Consider the following 26,846-nt stretch of genomic DNA (forward strand, 5'->3'; position numbering starts at 1 on the left):
TTTGTAAATGAAAAATGCTAAACATAAATGGTTAACCTTCCAAATGTACTAGAATTTTCTTATGAAAATTGAAATCAAGAGATTTAATAAGAGAAGGATATGCTTCCCAATGGTTTTCCTCTATACAATTAACAGAAAGATTTAAAGTGGATAAACGATTTTACGGTTTTGAACAAAGCAAGACTGAATTTGAATTAGAATTATATACCAGCGACGAATATGTTATTGCCAAAATTATAAACTTTTGCTGAAATATGAGAATAACTGAAAGAATGTATAGATAAATTAGGCTAGGAAATTGATTATAATGTACAAATGGGCCAATAGGAAAACATGTAGTTGAAAGGATTCAAATGTTACGTTATGCTCTCTAATCTTAAAGAGAATTTTAATGCAATGATGTATCACCGGTATTTGTCACCAGAGAAACTGTCTAGAACAGTGATGGCTAACCTTTTTGCCGTCGACTGCCAAAAGCAGGAGCAAGTGGGGGGGGGTGTCGCACACGTGTGTGTCCACACCCATAATTCAATGCCCCCACCCGTGTCCCCCCCCCCACTTTTGGCACGTGATGGCAAAAGGATTACCAGTGAGTCTGGTAGGCCCATTTTTTGCCCTCCCCAGGCTCCAGGGCTTTCTTGGAGCCTGGTGAGGACGAAAACGGTCTCCGCCCCCCCCGGAAGTCCTCCAAAGGCCAGAAACGGCCCATTTCCCGACTTCTGGTGGGCCCAGAAGGCCCGAAAATCAGCTGGAGCTGAGCTAGGGCGATGCTCACGTGCCCGCAGATATGGCTCCATGTGCCACCTGTGGCACGCATGCCATAGGTGCGCCATCACGGGTCTAGAATGTATAAAAGGTACTTTGAATCTTTACTGGAAACGTGAACGGCATGAAGGGACTTTTTATCATGTTTGATGGACCTGTAAAAAAAGCCAAAACATACTGGATACAAATATATGCATTAATTCAGAAGATCTTGAAGTATAGCTGAACCCAGATGATTTTCTTTTGGGCTAATGGACAAACAACTAGAAAAAAAAAGTCCCAGAACTTTCGTTTTATTTATGACAACTGTAGCAAGATTATTCTATGCAGAAAACTGGAAAGGCTCAGCACTATGGTACCTACAACAGAGGAACGATTGGTGAAGATGATAGAACTTGCGGAGATGGTTAAATTAACCTCTTTGATTAGAGAAAAACCAATATCGACATTTATGATCAACTGGAAAACCTTATCGACTTTTTTGCATAAAACAGGAAAAAAATGCACTTATGATTTGTGGTAATGATGATTAGGAGGGGGAAATGAATAATAAAAAGTGAGAGGTTTTTTTTTAAAATCATGGAGTAATTTTATATTACTGTATTTTATATATACTGTATTTATATTTGCTGCAAAGGAATACAAAGAAATCAACTCTTTCTTTCTTTCCTTCCTTCCTTCCTTCCTTCCTTCCTTCCTTCCTTCCTTCCTTCCTTCCTCTCTCTCTCTCTCTTTCTTTCTTTCTCTTCTGCTCTTTATTAGTTTGTGTTGGATTGACTATGTTTTGTTCAAACTTGATTAAAGAAAATATTTTGAAAAAGTTTGAATTTTTAACTCGTTTGAAGGTGCTGTCTTGACTTTTTTGACCCCTGAAAAAGGAGAAATATCTATCATGAACGGCTTCTGATTGTGGAAGGGATCTGCAGGAACACTTTTTCGTGGAGGGGGGGGAAATTATATTATTCTGATTATCACACTCAAATAGCATGATTCAGGTTTCTTTTCTATTAGCAGCAATCATTATATAATTATAGTAAAAATCATCATCCACAATACAGCAAAATCTGGAGGGCCATCCTCTACCCGGATGTAAAGGACACAAGTATCCGTTCGTTCAAAAGTCAAGGTTCAAAGGTGTTTTAGCCAGAAACCACTTTGGAACAATGGTATGGCTTTCCTTTCATACATCTGAACCACATTTGATGACAGATTATCAGCTTCAAAGATTGGCGTATAAAAGATTAGGTCAGTTGTCAGTTTTCTCTCTCCCCCCTTTTTTGGTGGTTGGGGGAGCTGGATTCCTCAGAGTTGAAAAAAGATGGAAGAGTAAGACCCAAATTCTTAGTCACAGGATAAAAAAATCAAAACGTGCCTTCATGTTCCCGAACGGTTGAACTTGGAGAAGCCTCGGATCGTTCCAGATTAGAGTCACCAGCATAAAAACTATCTTCCCTTTTAATCATCATGGTTTCTCGTCTTATTTGGCTTCCCCCCTCCCTCCCACTGCCAATTCTGGATCTAGAAAAGAAAAAGAGAGAAATATGGGAATATTAATAAAAGCTTGAATGCTTATAATACAGGTAGTTCTCAACTTACGATGACAATTGAGCCCAGAATTTCAGTTGCTAAGCGAGACAGTTGTTAAGTGAGTTCCCCCCCCACATTTTACGACCATTTTTGCCACAACTGTTAAGTGAATCACTTGCAGTTGTTAAGCTAGAAACATGGTTGTTAAGTGAATCTGGCTTCTCCATTGACTTGGCTTGTCAGAAGATGGCAAAAGGAAATCACATGATCCCCAGACACTGTAACCGTCGTAAATATGAGTCAGTTGCCAAGCTTCTGAATTCTGATCTCATGACTGCAGGGATGCTGCAACGATTGCAATTGTGAAAAACAGACATAGGTCACTTTTTTTAGTAGCTTCAAACAGTCACTAAACGAACTGTTGTAAGTTGAGGACTACCAGAATTTAGAGAAGGGTATCCTTAACTCTGTGCAAAGAAGAACTGGAGGAAGATAAAATCTCCTTCGAGTATCTCCAAGCTGCTTTCTTGGTAACAATACAACACGGTTTGAAACTGGTTCTTATTTAGCTGCTTTTTTAAAAAGTCCATTCTTGGATTTCCTCATGTTCTCCTATTCAAGGATTATCTAGTTAAAGGTAAAGGTAAAGGTTCCCCTCGCACATATGTGCTAGTCGTTCCTGACTCTAGGAGGCAGTGTTCATCTCCGTTTCAAAGCCGAAGAGCCAGCGCTGTCTGAAGGCATCTCTGTGGTCATGTGGCCGGCATGACTCAACGCCAAAGGCGCACGGAACGCTGTTACCTTCCCACCAAAGGTGATCCCTATTTTTCTACTTTGCATTTTTTACATGCTTTCGAACTGCTAGGTTGGCAGAAGCTGGGACACGTAATGGGAGCTCACCCCGTTACGCGACACTAAGGATTCAAACCGCTGAACTGCCACCTTTCGATCGACAAGCTCAGCGTCTTAGCCACTGAGCCACCGCGTCCCTCTATTAGCCAGTTACACCTCTGCATATCTTTTGAAGATCAGTCCAGACCAGGGAGTTGCTATCACCTAGTAGTTGGAACTTAGAGGTTCCACTTCCTCTTGTTGTTATCATCACTGCTTTTTGATCTTGCCTCTTCCAACATGGGCATAACTACATTTTAAAAAAGCAGCACAATTCCACATATCTTCACACCGAGCAGCATCAACATGGACTGGATCTAGACAGGTAGTGTAAGACCAGAAAATCTAGAGGCCAATTAATCAGAATAGAGCAGGAAGGGATCTTCTATCCAACCGCCTGCTCAAGCAGGAGACCCTACTACACCATTTCAGAGAAGTGACTGTTCAGTCTCTTCTTAAAAACTTTCAGTAATGGAGCACCCACAACTTCTGGTGGCAAGCTGTTCCACTGGTTAATTGTCCTCACTGTTAGGAGGTTTCTCCTTAATTCCAGGTTGCTTCTCTCTTTGATTAGTTTCCATCCATTGTTTCTTGTCTTGCCTTCTGGTGCTTTGGCAATTAAGTTGTGGCAGCCCTTCAAACACTGGGAAACTGTTATCATGTCCCCCCAGTCCTTCTTTTCTCTAGACTAGCCAAACCCAAATCCTGCAATCCGTTCTTCATACGTTTTAGTCTCCAGGCCTTTAATTATCTTAGTTGCTCTTGTTTGCACTTTTTCCAAAGTCTCAACATCTTTTTTGTAATATGGTGACCGAAACTGTATGTAGTATTCCAGGTGTAGCCTTACTAAAGATTTATAAAGCAGTACTAATACGTCATGTGATTTTGATTCTAGCCTCTGTTTATTCAACCAAGGATTGTATAAATATAAATTCAGGTAAAAGCTTGCTTAAGAATGTCGTTTTTTAAAGTCTTCTCCATTCCCACTAACTAGCTAGCAACCCCACCTATTTCTATTCATTATAGCTGTCCTGTTTTAATTTTAAATTAAAAGAATATATTATTAACGATAAGGACATTTTTGAATGCTGTTTGGTCTTTGTAAACAGCAATAACCTTGAATATTTCTGTTCAGAGTACCTAGCAAATGAATTGATGATTGTTGGAACAAAAATCAGCATACCTTATTGTACTTCTTTTGATGGTTCTTCTGCTGCAGGTAATTTTCTTCTTATTTGGCAGTCCTCATCTGAAACACCAAGATATAGGAGATGGATGAAGCCGGCAGATCTGCAATGGCCCAACTTTGCAACTAGACTAGAGTTGGTTTCAATTCAAAGCAGTGGTGAAATCCATTTTTTTTTACTACCGGTTCTGTGGGTGTGGCTTGGTGGGCGTGGTGTGGCTTGGTGGGTGTGGCAAGGGAAGAATACTGCAAAATCTCTATTCCCACCCCATTCCAGGGGAAGGATACTGCAAAATCTCCATTCCAACCCCACTCTGGGGTCAGCCAGAGATGGTATTGGCCGGTTCTCTGAACTACTCAAAATTTCCGCTACCAGTTCTACAGAACCTGTAAGAACCTGCTGGATTTCACCCCTGATTCAAAGGCAGGAAAAGGCAGCGTCGGAGAGAGGCTGTCCTTGTGGCCAACTATAAAGATGATTGAAGAGCTGTGGTGGTGGTGCAGTGGCTAGAATGCAATATTGCAGGCGTGCACTGCCCACAGTTAGGAGTTTAATCCTGAGAGACTCAAGGTTGATTCTTTCCGAGATTGGTAAACTAAGGATCCAGATTGTTGGGGGAGCGGGGGGGGGGATAATATGCTGACTCTGCAAACAGCTTAGAGTGCTGTAAAGCACTGTGTAGCAATAGATAAGTAAGTGCTACCGTATTGCTATTTCTAGCAATCTCTTATCCACCCCAGACTCCACATCAAGGATTCTCACCCTCCTCCAATAAAATTATTAGCTCCCAACACCAATGCCCTTGATTACAGCTGGCAGCCTTACATCACCCTAGATGTAGGGTTTTTAGTTTTTTAGCTTTTTAGCTTTTTAGCTTTTAATCTGTCAATGGGTTTTAATTCGAATTGTTTTAAATTTGGGCCAAAGTTATGTAATTCTTTTAATAATTTTAAATTTTGTATTGGTATGTGTTTTAGTTCTGGCTGTTCACCGCCCTGAGTCCATTAGGAGAAGGGCGGTATACAAATTGAATAAAATAAATAAATAAATAAATGTCCCCAAAGGTGCTTTTTTTCAAGAGGCAACTGGACTTTCTGGTTTTTCTTTGAAGACATTTTGCCTCTCATCCAAGAAGCTTCTTCAGTTCTGACTGGATGGTGGGGAATGGAAGGATTCCAGTCAGAGCTGAAGAAGATTCTTGGATGAGAAATGGAACAATCTGGAAAAAAAAAACCCCAGAAAGTCCAGTTGCCTCTTTAAAAAAGCACCTTTGCGACAACCATAACCTATTGGATGACTGAGAATCCCCATAGACAATCACCCTAGTTGTCTCCCTTTCTACAATACAGGTAGTCCTCGACTTACAACCATTTGTTTAGTGACCGTTCGAAGTTACAACAGCACTGAATAAAGTGACTTATGACTATTTTTCACACTTAAAAGACTGTTGCAGCATCCAAATGGTCCCTTGATCAAAATTCAGGCATTTAGCAACTGGCTCATATTTATGACGGTCACAGTGTCCCGGGGTTATGTGATCACCTGTTGTGACTTTCTGACAAGCAAAGTCAATGGGGAAGCCAGATTCACTTAACAACCGTGTTACTAATTTAACAACTGGAGTGATTCACTTAACAAATGTTGCAAGAAAAGCCATAAAATGAGGCTAAACTCACTTAACAAATCCTTCACTTAGCAACATAAATTCTGGGCTCAATTGTGGTTGTAAATTGAAGTCTACCTTACATACACATTCCTCCTGGAGCAGGAATTTATATTTTGTAGGCCCACAGCAAAATGAATGGTATAATTTCAGGGTCCCAAAACTCAAGGTGCATTTAAGGAGCTGGGCCAATTGACGTCCCTAATTCTTACCACATGAATGTCCTTCAACGTCATCAAGAAGGTTTGCTGTTGAGGCTGCAGTCCCCATCCTGGATTGGCGTTAAGGAGAACATAATCCAAACCACACATCGAATGGAAATCTTAAAAATCCCAACCAATGAGAGCAACGCTGCTTAAAAACAGTCCTAGTTTGGAAGAAGATCATCTGAACCTGTCTGAGGTTTGAGACTGGCCTCCACACCACTTCCTGGAGGTCCACACTCAAAAGTGAGTGTCAGGCCTGGAAGCCATCTTTTGCATTGGATCTGCAGGCCTGCCACATTTACTGCTGTGGGAAACTGGGAGGGGAGACTGTATGGAGCAAGGGTGATATGTAGTCATAATAACATTCCTTTCTCAGAGAGTCAAGGACATCTTGCCCTGCACCTGGAGGGGTGCGGCTGGGAGGCATCTCCAGTTTGGGACGGTGCATTGATTGGACCATGTGATGGGCATGTGGATGCAGGGGAAGGGGCTTGGACTTTCCTTTGGGTGGGGAAAACCTGGAAGCTTTCAGATTCGGGTTTTCCCAGATGTGCCAATATGATATCTCTAACAAAATGGAACTTTGAGGAACTTCAAGCCTCGGAGTCTTCTTTCGTTGGGAGGGTGTTACTTGGAACGCTGACATTGGGTGATAAGATAACAAGATAAGATGATCTTTATTGTCATGCACAACAATGCTCATTAAAATGAAATTTCCATATCCGGCTCTTGAAAGAAGGAATGCCCACCCCTCTGAACCATGTCACCATCCCAACAAGAACAATAATAATATAATAACAGCAGCAACCCTCAAAATACCAAGTTATACAAAAAATGACACTAAAAACCTATATTAATCACAGTCCATTTTGAATACACAGCGGGGGGAAAAAAGAGTCTTGAGAGTTAACAAGGTTGATGCTATATGGCAGGGATCTCCAACCTTGGCAACTTTACGACTTGTGGACTTCAACTCCCAGAATTCCTCAGCCAGCGCACGCGTTGGCTGAGGAATTCTGGGAGTTGAAGTCCACAAGTCGTAAAGTTGCCAAGGTTGGAGACTCCTGCTATATGGAACAAAGCTAATATGGTTGTTCTGCTTCTGTGGTTACTATTTTTAATTCCTGGTCCCATTTGGAGCAGGAGGTGAGCCAAGAAAATCAACCAAACTGCTGAATGCCCCCAGAACACAACAGGTAGCCAGCTGATGGGGAAAGGCCAAGAATCTTGCATTCAAATTCCTGTTCATCATTTGTGGACTTTGTTTCCCAGAATTCTCAGCAATGGCCAGGAGGACAAGGGAAAACATGAGGAAATCCACGCTAGAATAAACCTCTCTTTACACTTGAATTAAAGTCTCTTTACACGCCACCAAGGCCTGGAGTGATGTTCTCATTCATGAAGAAAGAACAGCAGGGAGGAGCCTCAAGATCACCAGGTTGGGAGACCAACAGGAGATCACTTCATACAACCAGGAAAGGATACACTTGGTGCTTCAAAAGCTGTTTTCTTTTTGACTTCCTCATTTTGGTCTTTTCTGAGAAAGCTCTGGCAAGTTCAAACAACTTCTTGCGTGTAGCTAAAAAGAAAAACAGTGTTTAGCGGGAGGAAAAAAAGCAGTTATCTCCAAGCATTCTTATACTCAGGTATGGGCTTCATAGTGCCAGAGCCTGGTGGTGCAGCAGACTAAAGCATGATACAGTCTTCCAATATCTCAGGGGTTGCCACAAAGAAGAGGGAGCCAAGCTATTCTCCAAAGCACCTGAAGGCAGGACAAGAAGCAATGGGTGGAAACTGATCAAGGAGAGAAGCAACTTAGAACTAAGCAGAAATTTCCTGACAGAACAATTAACCAGTGGAACATCTTGCCTCCAGAAGTTGTGAATGCTCCAACAATGGAAGTTTTTAAGAAGATGTTGGATAACCATTTGTCTGAAGTGGTGTAGAGTTTCCTGCCTAAGCAGGGGGTTGGACTAGAAGACCTCCAAGGTCCCTTCCAATTCTGTTATTCTATATTCTATAAAAATTATAGTTCCTTCAAGATCCCGAAGTTTACAGCTGTAGTACATTTAGTCTTAACTGAAGAAAAAATAGAGGGAGTCTCTGAAAAAGGCAGAGGCCACCCTACCCATAGGACCAGATTAAATGACAACATGGCGTCCTCTTTTCCTAAAGGACAAGGGACTGGCAGTTAATTCTTACTCCAGAATTTACTTGGGAAAAGTCTGATGCAGCTACATCCACCTGTGTGTCAAAATCAGGGAGGCAGCAGATGTAAGGCAAACCTTGCCCCTTTTGAATGAGTGTGTGACATTCCATCCATCATCTTCCCAATTTTGACACTTGTGCACAAAAACCTACCCACGGATGCCCTGAACTGATGATAACAAGGTATTTGGGGAATGCACAGAAGATTGTTGTATCTTCTAATGTCTTATTGCTGCTCCCTGCTTTGGCGCAACTGATCCCTGAGACTAGTTGCAAATGATTGAAAGAGGTTTAGAAACTCTCCCATTCCTGGTCCAAAATCCTCCCCACATCATAGTCTCTTGGGCTGAGAGAAACAGCCAGCCCAAAGCCCACCCTCCGTACTGAGAGCTTTCACTGTGTGGGGTAGGAGCAGGAGAGAAATTAAAGTTTTCCTTTTCTCCAAATCCTACACCTTCACTACCATGCTACCCTGTCTGTTGGGACTTAATTTCTTTGGAATTCCAGCTGGTTTGATGCCATGTTGGGGGTTGCAAGAAAGCTGGCATCCAATCCTATAGAGAGGGGTCTCCAAACTTGGCAACTTTAAGATTTGTGGACTTCAACTCCCAGAATTCCCAAGCCAGCATGTCTATGGGCATCTTGTCTACTATGACTTAGAATAGAATAACAGAGTTCGAAGGGACCTTGGAGGTCTTCTAGTCCAACCCCCTGCTCAGGCAGGATACCCTACACCACAGGGGTGGGTTCTACTTACCTTTACTACCAGTTCACAACGGGATCGCACCCTCGCGCTTGCAGCCAATGACGACATCTGGGGTGGTGGGCGGGGCTTCCCGCCAGTTTTACTACCGGTTCTTGTGAACCGGTCCAAACCAGGGGCAACTCACCACTGCTACACCACTTCAGACAAATGTTTATCCAATCTCTTTTGAAAAACTTCCAGTGTTGGAGCATTCACAACTTCTGGAGGCAAGTTGTTTCACTGATTAATTGTTCTAACTGTCAGGAAATTTCTCCTTAGTTCTAAGTTGCTTCTCTCCTTGATTAGTTTCCATCCATTGCTTCCTCTCCTACCCTCAGGTGCTTTGAAGAATAGCTTGATTCCGTCTTCTTTGTGGCAGCCCCAAGACATTGGAAGATTGCTATAAGGTCACCTCTAGTCCTTCTTTTCTTTTCTTTTCTTTTAAATTTTATGAGTTAAAAAGTACAAACAAACATAAATACGATGATACAACATACAAAACAAACGAACATCAATCAAGTCTTACGACTTGCTCTTAAAGTTGTCACATCGATAGACTATTTTTCCCATATTTATCTATAATCTATATATTTACATATTTACATTACATATTAAGGAGTGTAACAATTTAAGGATGGAACATATATTAATGCTTCACTAGTCCTTCTTTTCATTAAACTAGACATATCCAGTTCCTGCAACCGTTCTTCATATATTTTAGCCTCCAGTCCCCAATGTCAGCATTTCAAACTGCATTTACTGTAGTGCTGACATAAGAAGGAGAAGCGAAGGCGTCTGGAAAGGGACGTTTGACTTTTCACCTACTTATTTTCCCTGGAGATAATATCCCCTAGGAGACGGGATGGGAGGGGGCAAATTCCTTTGAGCTAGAGTAGATTAGGGGTAGAATGACTTGGAAGATGGCCAATGAGTGCAGGGGAGTGGGGAATGGAAAGGGAGGGTTTGGGGGCTGGAAGTCAGTGTTGGCTTCGATGGAGTCGGGTCCAGAATGTCATGCTTAATAAATAGGAGTTTTTCTTCAAAGACTTTGTTTGAAATGCAATTTATTTGAGACGACCTCGAAACTTGACACTCTCATTATCTTCGTTGCTCTTCTCTGCACTCTTTCTAGAGTCTCAACATCTTTTTTACATCGTGGCAACCAAAATTGGATGCCGTATTCCAAGTGGGGCCTTTATGCAGATTCTCAATCATCCAGGTCATGGCTGTCCCAGAGATGCTCTTTCAAAAGGCAACTGGACTTCCTTCGTTTTTTATCCTTGAAAACATTTTGCTTCTCATCCAAGAAAGATGAGAACTGAAAAAACGTCTTGAATGAGAAACGAAACGTTTTCAAGGGACAAAAAACAAACAAACAAACAAGGAAGTCCAGTTGCCTTTTTTAAAAGCACCTTTGGGACACAGACCTTAAGATTGCCAAGTTTGGAGTCCCCTGCTTATAGAGAGACAATGGCAGGAAATATGCATCACGGTGTTGGCTTCTGCCCAGCAACGTGCCATAATATAACTCACATTTTCCCATGTGTTTTAACTTGTCCCTGAATAAGGCATCGTCGGAGATAGCCCCGCTGGGCACACCGGTTAAGGAGCGAGTGACCTCATCTGCAAGGCAAGACAAAGCATATTTAGGATCAATAGGAAGCAGCCGAAGCCAAGAGAAAGATTTTGAGCACTCTTTCTATCCCACTGGACAACTTGGATTTCATCCTTCCCAACCCTTGGCTATTCTGGCTAGGAACCAAGAAGGCACGATTGCCTTCCAGATTCCTAGCCTTCTATGAACACTGTTATAAAACAGTGTCTCTAAACTTCAGCAACTTTAAGATGTGTGAAGTTCAACTCCCAGAATTCCCCAGGAAAGCCTGCTATTTGCATATTTATGGTTCAGATGAATTTATTTGTTTATTTATGTAATTTAATGAATTTTGAAGCAGTTCCTGGAAAAAAAGGACATTTTTACTCTTTGACCTCTTCTATTTCAATTTCTGCCATGCGATTAATAAACAAAATGAGCTTTCATATTTTTATTTCTCTTTGTTCAACAGAGAACTATTACCTAAGCAAACAACTTCCTGAGGTCCCAGTGCAAAGGCTAAACTGCAGATGGGGCAGTTCCATTAAGGCCGTTAATTTATTGCCTGCATCCTCATCTTGTTACCTTTACCTTCTGTTGGGTGCAAAAGAAATAAAATTGTTCTTTCAGAAAGCCTCAGACTTGAACTTCCTTGAAATGTGCCACGAGGAATAAAAATTTTTCAGAAACTCGTAATCAGTCGGAATAACTGAATGTGAAAATTAAAAAATACTGATAACCCTTCCCAGATGGCATTAAGGTACTTCAGCAGCTTAGAGAGATATTCAACCCTGTAAAAGATATTCCTTGAGGGGACCCTTCAATATTTTATCAGGTTTTGAAATTTTTATAACACTCAAAAATTATTTTCTGTCTGGTGGGAGCTAAAATGTCTTACCTATTTAAGCTCCTGTTGAAAGAAGAGGATTGGGAGGAGGGGGGTTCCTTACATATTATTATTATTATTACACTTACAGGTAGCCCTTTACTTACAACAGTTGATTTAGTGACTGTTCAGTGTTATGACGACACTGGAAAATGTAACTTACGACCAGGGATGGGCTGCTGGGGGTTCGCAGGGTTTGGGAGAACCTCTAGCTAAAATTCTGTGCAGTTTGGAGAACCCCCAAATCCCACTCGTGGCCGGCCCTACGTACCCTGCCCCACCACTCCCAGGAATCCCCATGCGGCCCGTTTTGGATGCAGGTAAGTGCATGCGTGGAGGCTCAGGGAGGGCAAAAAATGGGCCTACTGGAAGTTCAGGAAGGCCGGAAACGTTTCCGGCCTCTAGAGAGCCTCCGGAGCCTGGGGAGGTCGTTTTCACCCCTCCGGAGGCTTGAGGAAAGCCTTCGAAGCCCAGGGAGGGCAAAAATGCCCCTCTCCCATGGTGCAGGAGGCCGACTATGCCATGCCCACTATGGCCACACCCACCCAGCAACCGGGCAGAGAACCCCTTGCTAAAATTTTTGAAGCCCACCCTTGCTTATGATTGTTTTTCACACGTATGACTATTTCAGCATCTTCATGGTCACATGATCAGAATTCAGACCCTTGGCAACTGACTCATATTTATGACGGTTGCAGTGTCCCAGAGTCACATTATCACCTTTTGTGACTTTCTGACAAGCAACATTAATGGGGAAACCAGATTCACTTAACCAGGTTACTAACTTAACAAGTGGGTTACTAACCTTTCAGCAATGATTAACTTAACAATTTTTTTTTAAATTTATTTTTATAAGCTGCCCTTCTCCGGAGACTCAGGGCGGCTTACAATGCGTTAAGCAATAGCCTTCATTCTTTTGTATATTTTATACAAAGTCAGCTTATTGCCCCCACAAACCGGGTCCTCATTTTACCCACCTTAGAAAGGATGGAAGGCTGAGTCGACCTTGAGCCTGGTGAGAATTGAACTCGCAGTAATTGCAGGCAGCTGGATGTTAAATGCTGCCTTAGTAGGAGGCATTACCCATTCAAAATTACCACCGCACTAAAAAAAGTGATTTATGAACATTTTTCACACTTACAACCTTTTCAGCATCCCCAGATGCATGCCAGCTGGTTCATACTTACTGTGTTGCTGTGTCTCAAGATCGTGCAATCACCTTTTTGCGACCTTTTGACAAGCACAATCAATGGGGAAGCCAGATTCACTTAACAACCTCGTTACTAACTTATCAACCGCAGTGATTCACTTAACAACTATGGCAAGAAAGGTTGTAAAATAGAGCAAAACTCCCTTAACAAATGTCTCACTAAACAACATAAATTTTGGGCTCAATTGTGGTCGTAAGTGTGAAAAAATGTCATAAGTCACTTCTCCCAGTGCCACTGTAACTTCAAACAGTCACTAAGCGAACTGTTGTAAGTCGAGGACTATCTGAAGTCGCAGCATCCCAAGTCAGGCAAACTCAATGGGGAAAGCCAGATTTGCTTAAAGACCGCATATGACCGCATTAAGAACTGCAGTGATTCACTTAGCAACTGTGACAAAAAAGGTTGAAAATTGGGCACAGCTCACTTAACAACCACTTGTTTGGCAACAGAAAATCGGATTGTGACAACACTTCTTGTGAGAGGAAGTGACAACCAGACTGCCAAAACAGAAGTAGATGAAATCCAGAAAGAAATGTATTAAGATGATTTCGTTTCCACTTGATTAAAGCACTGGAATGGAACAGCGTAAGCCTATTCTGTGGGAGAGCCTTATGATTTACAATACCTTGCAAAATTCCAAATATGATTTTAATTTAGTGGATATTTGAGTATGTTAGTAATCCCTTCTAACATAGCAATATTTTCCTTTTATCTGTACATGGCAATTGCTTTTGGTTAGGTAATTTCCTGATATTTCATTCTTGACATTTGAAATCAAAACCAATACGATGTAAAAACGTATTACGGTTTCAGATGATGGTCTTATGAAATATTTTCCATTTGGGGGAGGTAAAAAATCAAATATATTTTGAAGGGCTCCTTGAAAAAACAATCTTTGCTGAAAGAAAGGGTTTTTTTTATGAAGCAGATGGAAAAGGAAATGACAGGGTATTTTTGTATTAACAGGGACTTGGTTAAATCGTTGCCTTGATACAAGAACAACCAAAGCATTTATCTTGTGATCAACTTCTTGATCACACTTCTTATGAGATGAAGTGACAACTGGCTATAGATAATTTTTTAGTGATAAATGTTAAGGGATAGCAATAGCACTAGCACTAGCACTTATATACCGCTTTATAGTGCTTTTACAGCCCTCTCTAAGTGGTTTACAGAGTCAGCCGATGGCCCCCAACAATCTGGGTCCTCATTTTATCCACCTCAGAAGGATGAGTCAACCTTGAGCCAGTGAGATTTGAACTGTTGAACTGCAACTGAAGTACCTGCAGTACTGCACTCTAATCACTGCACCACATCGGCTCATTAACCTTAATGCAGGTCATTCATTACTAGTCAACACAAATATTTGTTCCCTACAAAGTAGGATTTTTTTAAATAAACGTTCTCTTCCAAAACAGAATTTTTAGTGTGTTGCACCATGATATTGGGGGAAAAAAAGAGAGAAATTTAGTACAAAATTGTCACGACATCGTCATGTGACGTATCGCGACTTTTTCCTCCTTCACTAAACCGGGCATGGGCGTGGCCAGCACATGACACATCTGGCCCGCGGGCCACGAGTTTGACACCCCTGGTATAGATCGTCCTCAAATAGCTGGCTGGGGTATTCTGGGAGTTGAAGGAACAACTTGCCTTCAGAAGTTGTGGGAGCTTCATCACTGGAGGCTTTCAAGGGGAGATTGGACTGTCATTTGTCAGGGATGGTGTAGAGTCTCCTGCTTGGGTGGGGGGTTGGACTAGATGACCTACAAGGTCCCTTCCAACTCTGTTAACCTATGTTAAGTCTACCCATCTTAAAGTCCCCAAGGTTGAAAAACTCCAGTCTGGAATAAGAAACTTCAGAATTCAATTCCTTTTGGGCTCAATTTTTCAAGTAATTATTGGCCTCACTGAAATTCTGGCAATTGTTGCAATCTTAAGGTTTCAATGGAAACCATTGAGTGATAAATATAATTTTGATGAATTACTCATGAGAAATTTGTATTGCAGGACAAAAGAGTTTTTTGGTTTACAGTAAACTTGGGCCTCTCAAAATATTTTTGAGGATCAACTGAATTTTGAGAAAGGCGGCTTTTAAAAACCAAGTTTTATTTATTTTACAGAATTTGTTGGCAGTTACTCCCATTCTGATTCAGCACTGGAAGGAAAAAATCTATATCTGATTTACAGCAATGATAAGTATATTTGCCAGTATTTGAACTTGTTTATTTACATCTAGCTATATTGTAACAAGAAAATTATACTCTCCGTGAAATTTCTGAACCCCTTGTTCATTCATTGAATTTTACTTTTTATCCATCTTTGCCTATTATATTCCTTGCCTATGTTATTTTCTTTAATGTTCAGAAAATATACCTCCAAATAAACTTGTGGTTTTTGTTTCCAGGCAAGGAAGGAGATTTTTGTACAATATCAATGAAAAGAGCCTTGGTGGCACAGTGGACTAAGTGCTGTTAAAGTAGTACTTAGCTGCCAGCTGCCTGCAATTACTGCAAATTCAAATCTCACCAGGCTCAAGGTTGACTCAGCCTTCCATCCTTTCGAGGTAGGTAAAATAAGGACCCGGATTGTGGGGGCAATAAGATGACTTTGTATAAAAAAGAACACCACTTGGGGGGGGGGGCGCAAAGCCCTACTAAGCAGGTATATACAAAAGTATGAAGGCTATTGCTTAATGCATTGTAAGCCGCCTTGAGTCTCTGGAAAAGGGCGGCATATAAATCGAACTAATAAATAAATAAATAAATTGGAGTTGTTCTGTTTAGTGTTTTTCATCCTTGGCAACTTTAAGACTCATGAACTTCAACTCCCACAATTCTGGATGGATAATTCTAGATGGGGGATTCTGGGAGTTGAAGTTCCCCCATTTTAAAGCTGTTAACTTGGAAAGTTGTTCTAACTTGTTTCAAGTTAGAACAACTTTCAGGCCTTTTTTTATCCTCCTTATGTTGCTTCTTCTTCTTTTTTTTTGTTATGATCATAATTCAAAATAATTAATTCTGAGATTAGATTACCTGCATGCAAGTGTTCTTCAGTTTATTAGTTGAATAGAATTTTGAAAGTTTGATTTTAATCTATATACTGTACAATTGATTTGAGTGACTTCCAGAAAAGACCACCATTAAAAGGGCCAAGCCAGACTTAATGCTGGAACCATTTTTAGATATAACGTGACTTCTGTGAAATGCAAATGTACCCTTTTGGGTTTTCCAGCAGTGGAAAAGAATAGTTCAAACATCTGCCAGCAGCTTTATAAAGCCTTAGTAAGGCCACACCTGGAATACTGCATCCAATTTTGGTCACCACATTACAAAAAAAATGTTGAAAAAGTGCAAAGAAGAGGAACTAAAATGATTAAAAGCCTGGAGACTAAAATATATGAAGAACAGTTGCAGGATTTGGGTGTGAAGTTTCCGAAAGATGCCCTAATTAATTCATGAGCCAGAGCCGAACTTCAAAAGAAATACAGTCATTTATTAGGAGCACCATTTCGGCAATACTTGGATGCAGTTAGAACTAATCCCACGTAGATTTACGTTCCCCTATGACCCTGTCTCTCCCCTCCTCTCTGGCCATGTCATAAATCACATTCTCCAATTAACCACTTCGGCTGGCTGTGAAATCCAACACCCTTCTTCTGATTGCGGTCAGGAAGAATGTATGGAATGCACTTCAGTTAGGGAAATCAATCAGCTCTATCAGTTCTCCCTCCTTCCTGCTCATGGCAACTTGAAAGCTTTGCAAGTTGACAGTTAGTCTTTCTAGGCTCTAGAGAAAAGAAGGACTAGTGGGGACATGATAGCAGTCTTCCAGTATTTGAAAGACTGCCACAAAGAAGAGGGGGTCAATTTATTTTTCAAAGCACCTGAGGGAAGGACAAGAACAATGGATGGAAACTAATCAAGGAGAGAAGCAACCTGGAATTGAGGAGAAACTTCCTAACAGTGAGAACAATTAACCAATTGAACAGCTTGCCTCCAGAAGTTGTAGGTGCTTCATCACTGGAAGTTTTTAAGAAGAGACTGGACAGTCACTTGTCTAAAATGGTGTAGTAGGGTCTCCTGCTTGAGCAGGGGTTTGGATAGACGACCTCCAAGATCCCTTCTAGCTCTATTCTGACTGATCATTCCTAGGGGACAATATCAAAATCTGCAAGATGGCAGACTGTTGCAATTGAAGTCCCGCCCATGGCCTGATGTCATAGGGACAGTCCAACCAACCAACATCCTGCAAAGCAATTTAGTACAGGGGTGTCAAACTCACGTTGTCATGGCAGCGTCACATGATGTATTGTGACTTTTTTTCCCCCTTCGCTAAACTGGGCGTGGCCAGCACATGACGCATCCGGCCCGCGGGCCTCGAGTTTGACAGCCCTGATTTAGTAGAATAAAAAGGTAAAGGTAAAGATTCCCCTCGCACATATGTACTAGTCGTTCCCAACTCTAGGGGGCGGTGCTTATCTCCGTTTCAAAGGCAAAGAGCCAGCGCTGTCCAAAGACACCTCCGTGGTCATGTGGCCGCCATGACTAAACGCCAAAGGCGCACGGAATGCTGTTCCCTTCCCACCAAAGGTGGTCCCTATTTTTCTACTTGCCTTTTTTTCGTGCTTTCAAACTGCTAGGTTGGCAGAAGCTGGGACAAGTCACGGGAGCTCACCCCGTTCCGCGACGCTAGGGATTCGAACCGCCGAACTGCCGACCTTTCAATCAACAAGCTCAGCATCTTAGCCACTGAGCCACCACGTCCCTATAAAAAAAAATCCCTAAAACTCCACAGACTTCTGAGGATCTGGTGGCAGGACAAAGTGCCAGACACAGAAGTCCTCTCCAGAGCAGGCCTGCCATCAGTTCACACCCTGCTGATGTGCTGGGAAGGCCATGTTGCAAGGATGCCAAGCCACCGCATCCCTAAATAACTCCTCTATGGTGAACTGTCTCAAGGAAAGCGATCGCACGGGGGACAAAGGAAGCGATACAAAGACACATTGAAAGCCTCATTCAAGTTCCTGGATATCGACACCACCTCCTGGGAAACCCTGGCACAAGATCGATCGACATGGCGCACGTTGATCCACCAAGGCTGCCAGGCATTTGAAGAGAGAAGAACAACCACAGCACAAGAGAAGCGAGCACTCCGCAAAGCCAGAGCTGCAAATGCTGCAACAATGGTGCCCACACGTCTGCCCGACATGTGGCAGAAAATTTTGTGCCCGAATAGCCCTTACCAGCCACCTGCGGACACACCGTGGAGAAGCTCACAACCCGTTAGATGTCAAGGTCCTCTTCGAACATGATGGACTAACATCAGCCACAAAACTAATAGTACCCTTGGCAACAGAGATGCATACAGCCTAATATGCTGGTGTGGTCAGCCAGCAGCCTGCGGAGCTAGCAACAGAGTCAGACAGTGAGGAGGCTGGGGAGGACCATGGGTCAGTCCTGGAGTCTGGGGAAGGCCCGGATGAGGGCTCTGCATCGGAGGCAGAGATGAGGCCAGGGCCATCTGGGAGTGATGTGCGGACTCCGGAGCCTCCAGAGGCGGACAGCAGAGAGGCAGAGGAACAGGAGGAGCCTGTTCCTAGTGCATGCATGCTTAGAGCTGCCGGAAAGCAAGAGCAGCTGAAGCAAAAAGGACAACTCAGAAGTAAGGCCAGAAGATGATTGGCCACTCCCATAAAGCTTAAAAGAGCAGCAACGAGCCATTGGGTTCTTTGTAGAAAAGCAACGTTGATTCCAGTGCTTCTTGTCAGCGTCTCTTGAACCTTGTGGGGTTTTTGCCACAAAGTTTGCCAAGGACATCAAAGGTCAGCGATAAGGCTATAGGACTGGTTGTGAAGAATTTGTTTTGGACTAAGCTGAGAATGAATTAATTCTCAGCTGTTTTAATAAAATAAGTTTGTTCAGCAGTGAATTGTGTTTGGTAATCACTACGTGGGCCTCGGTCACAACACAAGCTTACCTGATAATATTGAGGACAAAGCGGGATCTGAACTGAGGGCAGCACTGTTCATTCTGGATTTCTTTGATTCATACTTTAACCGATCTAGAGGACAGCACAGAAAAACAAACGTTTGAAAGGAAATTGCCAAGTTAACTTTCCAGATAAAGGACACTGTGCAGTTGACAGTAAAGCAATGTGATCAAGAATTCAACTGTTCTTAGAAAAAGTAAAACACAACTGTTGTGACTCCGACCCCCGAGCCCGTCTTATCGGAGGGAGAAGGCTCCGAAAGTGAAGGAGAGGAGTTGGCCAGGTCTCCCTCTCCAGGACCCTTCTCTCTGGCAATGCCTCAGGTGTCTTCCGAAGGAGAAGAGATTGGCCAGCAGCCAGGTATCTCCGAACAGTCGCAGTCGGACAGTGACGGAGATAAGTCTTGGCCGGATCCAGGCCAGCGTCGGAGAGACAAGCGCACACAACAGAAAAGGAGGCGTGCCAGAGATTAAGCTGAGTCACTGGACCACACCCCACAGGGGATAAAAGGGGGTGTGGTGGCCATTCAGGCTCTGTGATGGACAAAACTAAACAACTAGCGAGTCGCATTGTATCTCTGAAACTACGTTATCTGCCTGCCTTGGATTTAATACGGACTGGACTTGACAATTCTTTGACTTTGTGTATTTGTTTTGGTTTATCTGACGGAGGAGGAACACCTCCCTCTGTGAGTAAAGTTCTTGGCAAGCAGCTACTGGGTTGCTGCCAATCCTGTTATCGAAGGAATTTATTGTCTGCAAGTTTTATTTAACCCCTGGCTGACTGTTTGTGTGCGTGTGTGAGACGGGGACAGAACAACAACAGCCTATGAATCCCTCAGAAGTCAAATCAACCACACAGCCAACCAGCGACGGCATCGACCTGCAACCAACCCACGCAACCCCACTCAACCAGTACTTCACCTACCAGTGACCTTCACCTGACATGACCTCCCCATCACGACCCATTGTAAGATGTTCATCTGACACACTCACATCTGACCCATCACAAGACCCATCACAAAGCCCTCACTTGACACACCCACACCTGACCCATCACAAGACCCTCAGTTGACACACCCACACCTCAGTGGTGAAATGTAAAATTTGTTACTACCGGTTCTGTGGGGGTGGCTTGGTGGGGGGGGTGTAATGTGATTGGGTAGGCGTGGCCAACTTTTTTTTTCTTTTAAAAGCATTTTTTCTACAACCTCTTTGGCCGAAGAGGTTATTAAAAAAATGCTTTTAAAAGGCTCTGAGGATCCCAGCTGAGTTGCCTGATCATCAGAAGCTTTTTTTTCTTTTAAAAGCATTTTTTTTACAACCTCTTCAGCTGAAGAGTTTGCAGAAAAAAATGCTTTTAAAAGCCTCTGACGATCAGGCATCTCAGCTGGGATCGTCAGAGGCTTTTAAAAGCATTTTTTCTACAACCTCTTTGGCCGAAGAGCAGAGGTGGGTTACAGCAGGTTTTGACTAGTTCTGGAGAACCGGTAGCAAAAATTTTGAGTAGTTCGGAGAACTGGTAGTAAAAAGTCTGACTGGCCCCACCCCCATCTATTCTCTTGCCTCCCAAGTAACCTTCCCCTGGAGTGGGGAGGGAATGGAGATTTTACAGAATCCTTCCCCTGGAGTGGGGTGGGAATGGAGATTTTACATTATCTTTCCCCTGCCACGCCCACCAAGCCATGCCACACCCACCAAGCCACGCCCACAGAACCAGTAGTATAAAAATTTGAAACCCACCACTGCCAAAGAGGTTGTAGAAAAAATGCTTTTAAAAGTAAAAAAAAACGCCTCTAATGATCGCGCTGCTCAGTTGGGCATGGAGGGAGGGGGGCAGGGATTTTTGCTACCGGTTTTCTGAACCACCCGCCACCATCGCTACTGGATCGGGCAATCCGGTCCGAACCGGGAGCATTTCACCCCGCCACACCTGACCCATCACAAGACCCTCAGTTGACACACCCACAACTGACACACCCATCACAAGATCTACTGACCACACAAAGCCTTTATAAGCAGAAGAATGCAGACATCCCCTAAACCCATGATGGCAAACCTATGGCACGGGTGCCACAGGTGGCATGCGGAGCCATATTGGTGGGCACGTAAGTGTTGCCCTAGCACAGCTCCAGCACGCATGCGTGCACCGGCCAACTGATTTTCAGGCCTTCCGGTCCCACCGGAAGTCGGGAAACTGGCTGTTTCTGGCCTCCAGAATGCCTCCAGGGGGATGGGGAAGGCTGTTTTTGCCCTCCCCAGGTTCCTAGAAAGCCTCTGGAGCCTGGGGAGGGGGAAAAACGGGCCTACCGGGCCTACCGGGCCATCGCGTGCCAAAAGCAGGAAGAAGTGGGGGGGGTCACGTGCACATGCGCGGGAGGGCGGGGCGCATTGAATTATGGATGTGGGCACACACACCCATGATCCCCCACATTCTTCCCGCTTTTGGCACGCGACGGCGAAAAGGTTAGCCATCACTGCCCTAAACTCTTCTGAAGATGCTATGGTACTTAGCCTGGTAATGAAATGTTTTGGAAACCAATCCACAAGCTCGGAGGATGAACCTCCACCCTTCACAGTAGAAAAACCCTAGAACTACAATATCCATAAAACACAGTTACTTCTTGACTTATCACTTATCACTTACTGATCATTCAAAGGGACCCACCTGAGGGCTTCTTATGACCCAGATCTGAAGTTCCAATGGTCAGCTCTCTCCTCACAATTGTGTGACTGCGCTTTGGGGGCTCAGTAACCAGGCCACATATACAACTCTTTGCAGCATCCCATGTTCATGTGACACCATTTTATGACGGTTTTGTTGAAAAGTTACTTTTCGGATTTGGCAAAATGGCAAACCATTGGTTCCCTTAACAACTGCAGCGCTTACTTAATGCCTACCACAAAAATAGTTTCTAAAATCGGTTGTGTGACACTTTCCAACCCACACAGCTTATGACCATAAAGGCAGACTGAGCAGGTTCCATTACGGTTGTAACTCAAGGACTGCCTATCTGTACATAAAACTCAGTGGGGGGAAAACAATATCTTTGGGAATCTGCCAGCCTGTCAACATGCCCTGACATCTTTGTCAGGGTCACATTGGCAAAATCAAGACTGTCACATGCTGGTTGGAGAGGAAAGGGTAATTATTTTTAATACGTTGATTCCTGAAAAACCTTTTACCTCTTTCAAGGGCCAGGAGGAAATCTCTGTTTCTCTGAAGCTCCTTCATAAATTCTTCATTCTGGAGGAACAGGGCAATCCGTTCGTCTTCCAAATACTGCTTCCATTTCTTTTCCTGATCCAATGAGCCCTGAGCCCCCTGGTTCCCAGGACTCTGTGTGCTTTGATGACAGTTTTGGGTGCTCTAGAAAGAGATTGTGTGTAAAAAAAAAAAGAAAGAAAAGGATCACACCTGCTGCAGAACTGTAGCAGACTACAATTGGATATTACAGTCCAATGTATTACCCACCGGCAATATGTTACCCACTCTAAATACAGAAATTTTCTACTTCCCACCTGCACCATATCCATTTGCTGTGGTAAGATGCGGAGAAAGTCATCCGGAAGATTCCCTAATAATGGTGGGTTCCAGTCCCTGTATCGTCTTTGTGCTTGTGAACTGCTGGAATTTTGGATATCAGTTCTGCTTGGGGGAGAAAAAAGCAAATTACAATAATATAATTCCACTTCCCTTGGCAACTTCCAGTTGTGTAGACTTCAATTCCCAAAATTCTCATGAGAAGAGAAGAGAAGAGAAGAGAGGAGAGGAGAGGAGAGGGGAGGGGAGGGGAGGGGAGGGGAGGGGAGAGGGGAGGGAAGGGGAGGGGAGGGGAGAGGAGGAGAAGGGAAGGGAAGGGAAGGGAAGGGAAGGGAAGGGAAGGGAAGGGAAGGGAAGAGAAGAGAAGAGAAGAGAAGAGAAGAGAAGAGAAGAGAAGAGAAGAGAAGAGAAGAGAAGAGAAGAGAAGAGAAGAGAAGAGAAGAGAAGAGAAGAGAAGAGAAGAGACTTTGGAGGTCTTCCAGTCCGGCCCTCTGCTCAAGCAGGAGCACCTCTACTATTTCAGATAAGTGGCTGTCTAGTCTCTTCTTAAAAACCTCCAGTGATGGAGCACCCACAATTTCTGAAAGCAAGCTATGTTGGCTATGGAATTCTGGGATCTGAAGTCCACCCACATCTGCAAATTCCAACTGTATTAAAAACTGAGACAGAGAATTTCTGGTCTCCCAGATGGAACTGAACTACGATGCCCAGCTTTCCTCTGCTTCGTCCATGCTGGCTGAAGCTGTTGTTCATCAACATCTGGAGAACCACACATTCCTGATTCAAGCAGTTGTGGATATCTCCCTCACTAAAGTCCTATCCACAGAGGCTGGGAAAACATCTGCTGGCAATGTTTTTACCACCGGATTTCTTATCTTGAGGTTGCTGGACCACCAGCTCTGTGAAGCTGGACCTTAATGTCTACATACCTTGGTGGTGGTACTGGAGGAGTCTCCATGTACTTTCGGTCATATATATGCATATCGTAGGAAGGAGGAGAATACACTGGAGGAGGCTCCTCATCTGAACTGTCTGGTTCCAAAGTCCGTTCCAGAATCTAAACCAAATAAGAAAAAAGGTACATATTTATTAGAGGGGTACCCAACCCCGGGTCCCTGGACCGGCACTGTGGCCACGGCATGCCAGAAACTGAGCCACAGAAATTAAGCAAAGGGAAACATGGTACCTGTACCTGCAACTGATTGGGATGTCCACTGGCGACAATTAGCATAGAGGAGCCTGGATAGCTCAACAGATAGAAGCACTGTAATTTAACACCAGCTGTCTGCAATTAAAGTAAGATCGAATCTCGCCAGGCTCAAGGTTGACTCAGCCTTCCATCCTTTCTAAGGTAGGTAAAATGAGGACCCAATTGTGGGGGCAATAAGCTGACTTTGTATAAATATACAAAAGTATGAAGGCTATTGCTTAACGCACTGTAAGCCACCCTGAGTCTCTGGAGAAGGGTGGCATATAAATTAAATTAAAAAAAAAAAAGAGGGAGAAGTATATGGCAAGACATAGAGTTAGAGCAGTGATTCTCAACCATGGCAACTTGAAGAGCAAGGCTGGCTGCAGAATTCTGGGTATTAAAGTTCACATATCTTCATGTTGCCAAGATTGAGAAACACTAAATTAGAGGAGGATGGGGGTTGGAAAAAGGAACTACAGCTGGTCCTCAATTTATGACCACAATTGAGCCCCAAATTTATGTTATTAAGTGAGACAGTTGTTAAATGAGTTTTATCTCATCTTACATCCTTTCTTGCAACAGTTGTTAAGTGAATCACTGCAGCTCTTAAGTTAGTATCACGGTTGTTAAGTGCATCTGTCTTCCCAATTGACTTGGCTTGTCAGAAGGTCACAAAAGATGACACGTGACCCCAGGACACTTCAACCGTCATAAATATGAATCAATTGCCAAGCACCTGAATTTTTACCATGTGACTATGGGATGTTGCAATGGTCGTAAGTGTGAAAAACAGTCACGAGTCCCTTTTTTCAGTGCGGTTGTAACTTCAAACGGTCACTAAAGAAATAGCTGTAAATCGAGGACTTCCTGTATCAGTTCAGAGAAAGATTAAGAAATTCCAGTGAGACTGGGATTTTGGAAAACAGAAACTGGAGTTATAAACTCTCAAATTATGCCCTTGTAATCCATAATTCCATGACAGAATGCTGGTCTTCCTTCTAACTAACGCTAGCAAGCCTGTGCGAGGTTTTAATTGTCTGGGGATTTAAAATGGGTTTGTTTTAGCACTGTTTTATTGTTATGCTGTTTTTATTCTGTGAACTGCCCCGAGTCCTACGGGAGAAGGGCGACACATATAAGTTTGATAAAATAAATAAATAAATAAATAAATAAATAAATAAATAAATAAATAAATAAATAAATAAATAAATAAATAAATAAAACAGTGTGTAGGTTGTGACTTATGGAATGCTGGGGCCACCTTCCAAAACAAGCTAGCAAATTAAATTAAATTTGATACGATTTCATTGACATTTCAATGCAATGTATACTAATCCCTCAGCAGTAGGGCGGTATATAAATTTAATTTTATATTTAAATAATTAAATTTAATTTAATATTATATATATAAGGTCTTAGCAGATACACCAAGTTGACTCAATTTATTATTTGTGTATGAAATCTTAATCTGTTCACCGCCCTGAGTCCTTCGGGAGAAGGGCGGTATAGAAATTCAATAAATAAATAAATAAATAAAATAATTATAAATAAATAAATAAATAAATATTTTTCGTCGGATCATTCTTCAGGCAGACATGAAACAATTGTTCTCCTTCTGTCCAGGGGTGGGCTGCTGGGGGTTCGCAAGGGTTTGGGAGAACCTCTAGCTAGGATTCTGTGCAGTTGGGAGAACCCCCAAATCCCATTCCTGGCTGGCCCTGCCCCGCCTGCCCCACCCCTTCCAGGAGTCTCCACGCAGCCCGTTTTGGATGCAGGTAAGTGCAGGATGCACGTGGAGGCTTGAGGAAGGTGAAAAACGGGCCTACCAGAAGTTTGGGAAGAGCCTCCGGTGCCTGGGGAGGCTGTTTTCGCCCTTCCGGAGGCTTGAAAAAAGCCTCCAGAGCCTGGGGAGGGCAAAAATGACACCACACCCAGCCATGGTGGAGGAGGCTGACTAGGCCGCGCCCACCATGGCCACACCCATCCAGCAACCAGGCAGAGAACTCCTTGCTAAAATTTTTGAAGCCCACGCCTGCTTCTATCCCATTTTAAAAACCCAACAATTTGTTCACTTTTCCTGCAAAGAATCTCTTCTACAAAGGAACTTAATTCTTGCAACGCAAAACCTAAACAGATTACAGTAACACTAAAGCGAAGACAACCTGTATCCCGGTCTGACAGATATTCAAATCTCCTTCCTATGCCTGCTTTTACAGCACTGAAAATGCCAACATTACGAAACCCCAAACGCTCGACAAGGAAAGCCCTGTTCACCTCGAGGGTCACAACACACACAGGCCTGAGAAATTTAGGCAAAGGGCCAACATTTTGTCCTTAAGCTACCCTGCTAGCTCCCAATCACACCCTCCTCCCCACACACACACACCCCACAGCCAGGAGCTATTAGGGAATGCTGGGACCCAGCCTGGGTTTTGGCAGGCAGGACATCTGCTATCAACTTGCTGGGAGATTTTCACACCCGTAAATAGTTGACAGTGTGCTCCACAACCCCAAATCTGCTTGCAGCTGTCTCTTTTCCCAAGTATTGGGCACAGTCTGCTTTAGTCAGAGCTGTTTTCTTACTAGGGCAGTGTTTTCTCAGCCTTGGCAACTTTAAGATGTGTGGACTACAACTCCCAGATGGCTGGGGGATTCTGGGAGTTGTAGTCCACACATCTTAAAGTTGCCAAGGCTGAGAAATATTGCATTGGAGAAGCTAATAGCTGATTGCACTTCCACACAGCCAACATTCGATCTACACAAACCTTCCCAAGCTATCTGTAACCTCTCCCTCTTTCCATTCTCATCCTAATCTCCTTTCCTTCAGATGGCTAATGGGGGAATGCTGTAGGACCGTGATGGCGAACCTATGGCACCAGGGGTGGGTTCCACTTACCTTTACTACCGGTTTGCAACGGGAACGCGCGCGCAGAAGCTTCTGCGCACACGCAGATCGTCCATGATGACGTCCGGGTGAGTGGGTGGAGCCTCCCGCCGCCATTACTACCGGTTCACAAGAACCGGACTGAACCGGGAGCAACCCACCACTATATGGCATGTGTGCCAAAGGTGACACGCAGCGCCCTCTCTCATGGCACGTGGGCCATTGCCCAAGTTCAGCTCTGCTGTGCATGTGGATGCCTCCGGGCGGCCAGCTGCTCTTCAGGTCTCTGCCGCGCGTGCATGCGGGGGGGTGCATGTGGGGGCCGCACATGCATGCAGGGGGCATGCGGAGGG

General features: G+C 43.5%; 1 protein-coding gene across 2 annotated transcripts in view; it reads right to left on the reverse strand.

The window, feature by feature from the left end:
* Positions 1-1,042: 1,042 nt before the first annotated feature.
* The window catches only part of CUEDC1 (CUE domain containing 1), a 103,865-nt gene continuing 78,061 nt past the window's right edge, over positions 1,043-26,846 (reverse strand). Inside the window, exons 4-12 of one of the 2 annotated variants that reach the window (XM_034420728.3) lie at positions 23,347-23,474; positions 22,396-22,522; positions 22,060-22,243; positions 18,863-18,946; positions 10,726-10,815; positions 7,725-7,818; positions 6,246-6,304; positions 4,367-4,432; positions 1,043-2,283 (exon numbers count right to left, since the gene is read on the reverse strand). In XM_034420728.3, coding sequence (XP_034276619.2) covers positions 4,368-4,432; positions 6,246-6,304; positions 7,725-7,818; positions 10,726-10,815; positions 18,863-18,946; positions 22,060-22,243; positions 22,396-22,522; positions 23,347-23,474 — 831 coding nt within the window. In that variant the 3' untranslated portion in view covers positions 1,043-2,283; position 4,367. The remainder of the gene's footprint in view (positions 2,284-4,366; positions 4,433-6,245; positions 6,305-7,724; positions 7,819-10,725; positions 10,816-18,862; positions 18,947-22,059; positions 22,244-22,395; positions 22,523-23,346; positions 23,475-26,846) is intronic. The other variant, XM_034420729.3, reaches the window with a different exon arrangement.

The sequence above is a fragment of the Pantherophis guttatus genome, chromosome 1, assembly GCF_059756535.1.
Source record: "Pantherophis guttatus breed Tessera chromosome 1, ASM5975653v1, whole genome shotgun sequence".
Lineage (NCBI taxonomy): Eukaryota > Metazoa > Chordata > Lepidosauria > Squamata > Colubridae > Pantherophis > Pantherophis guttatus.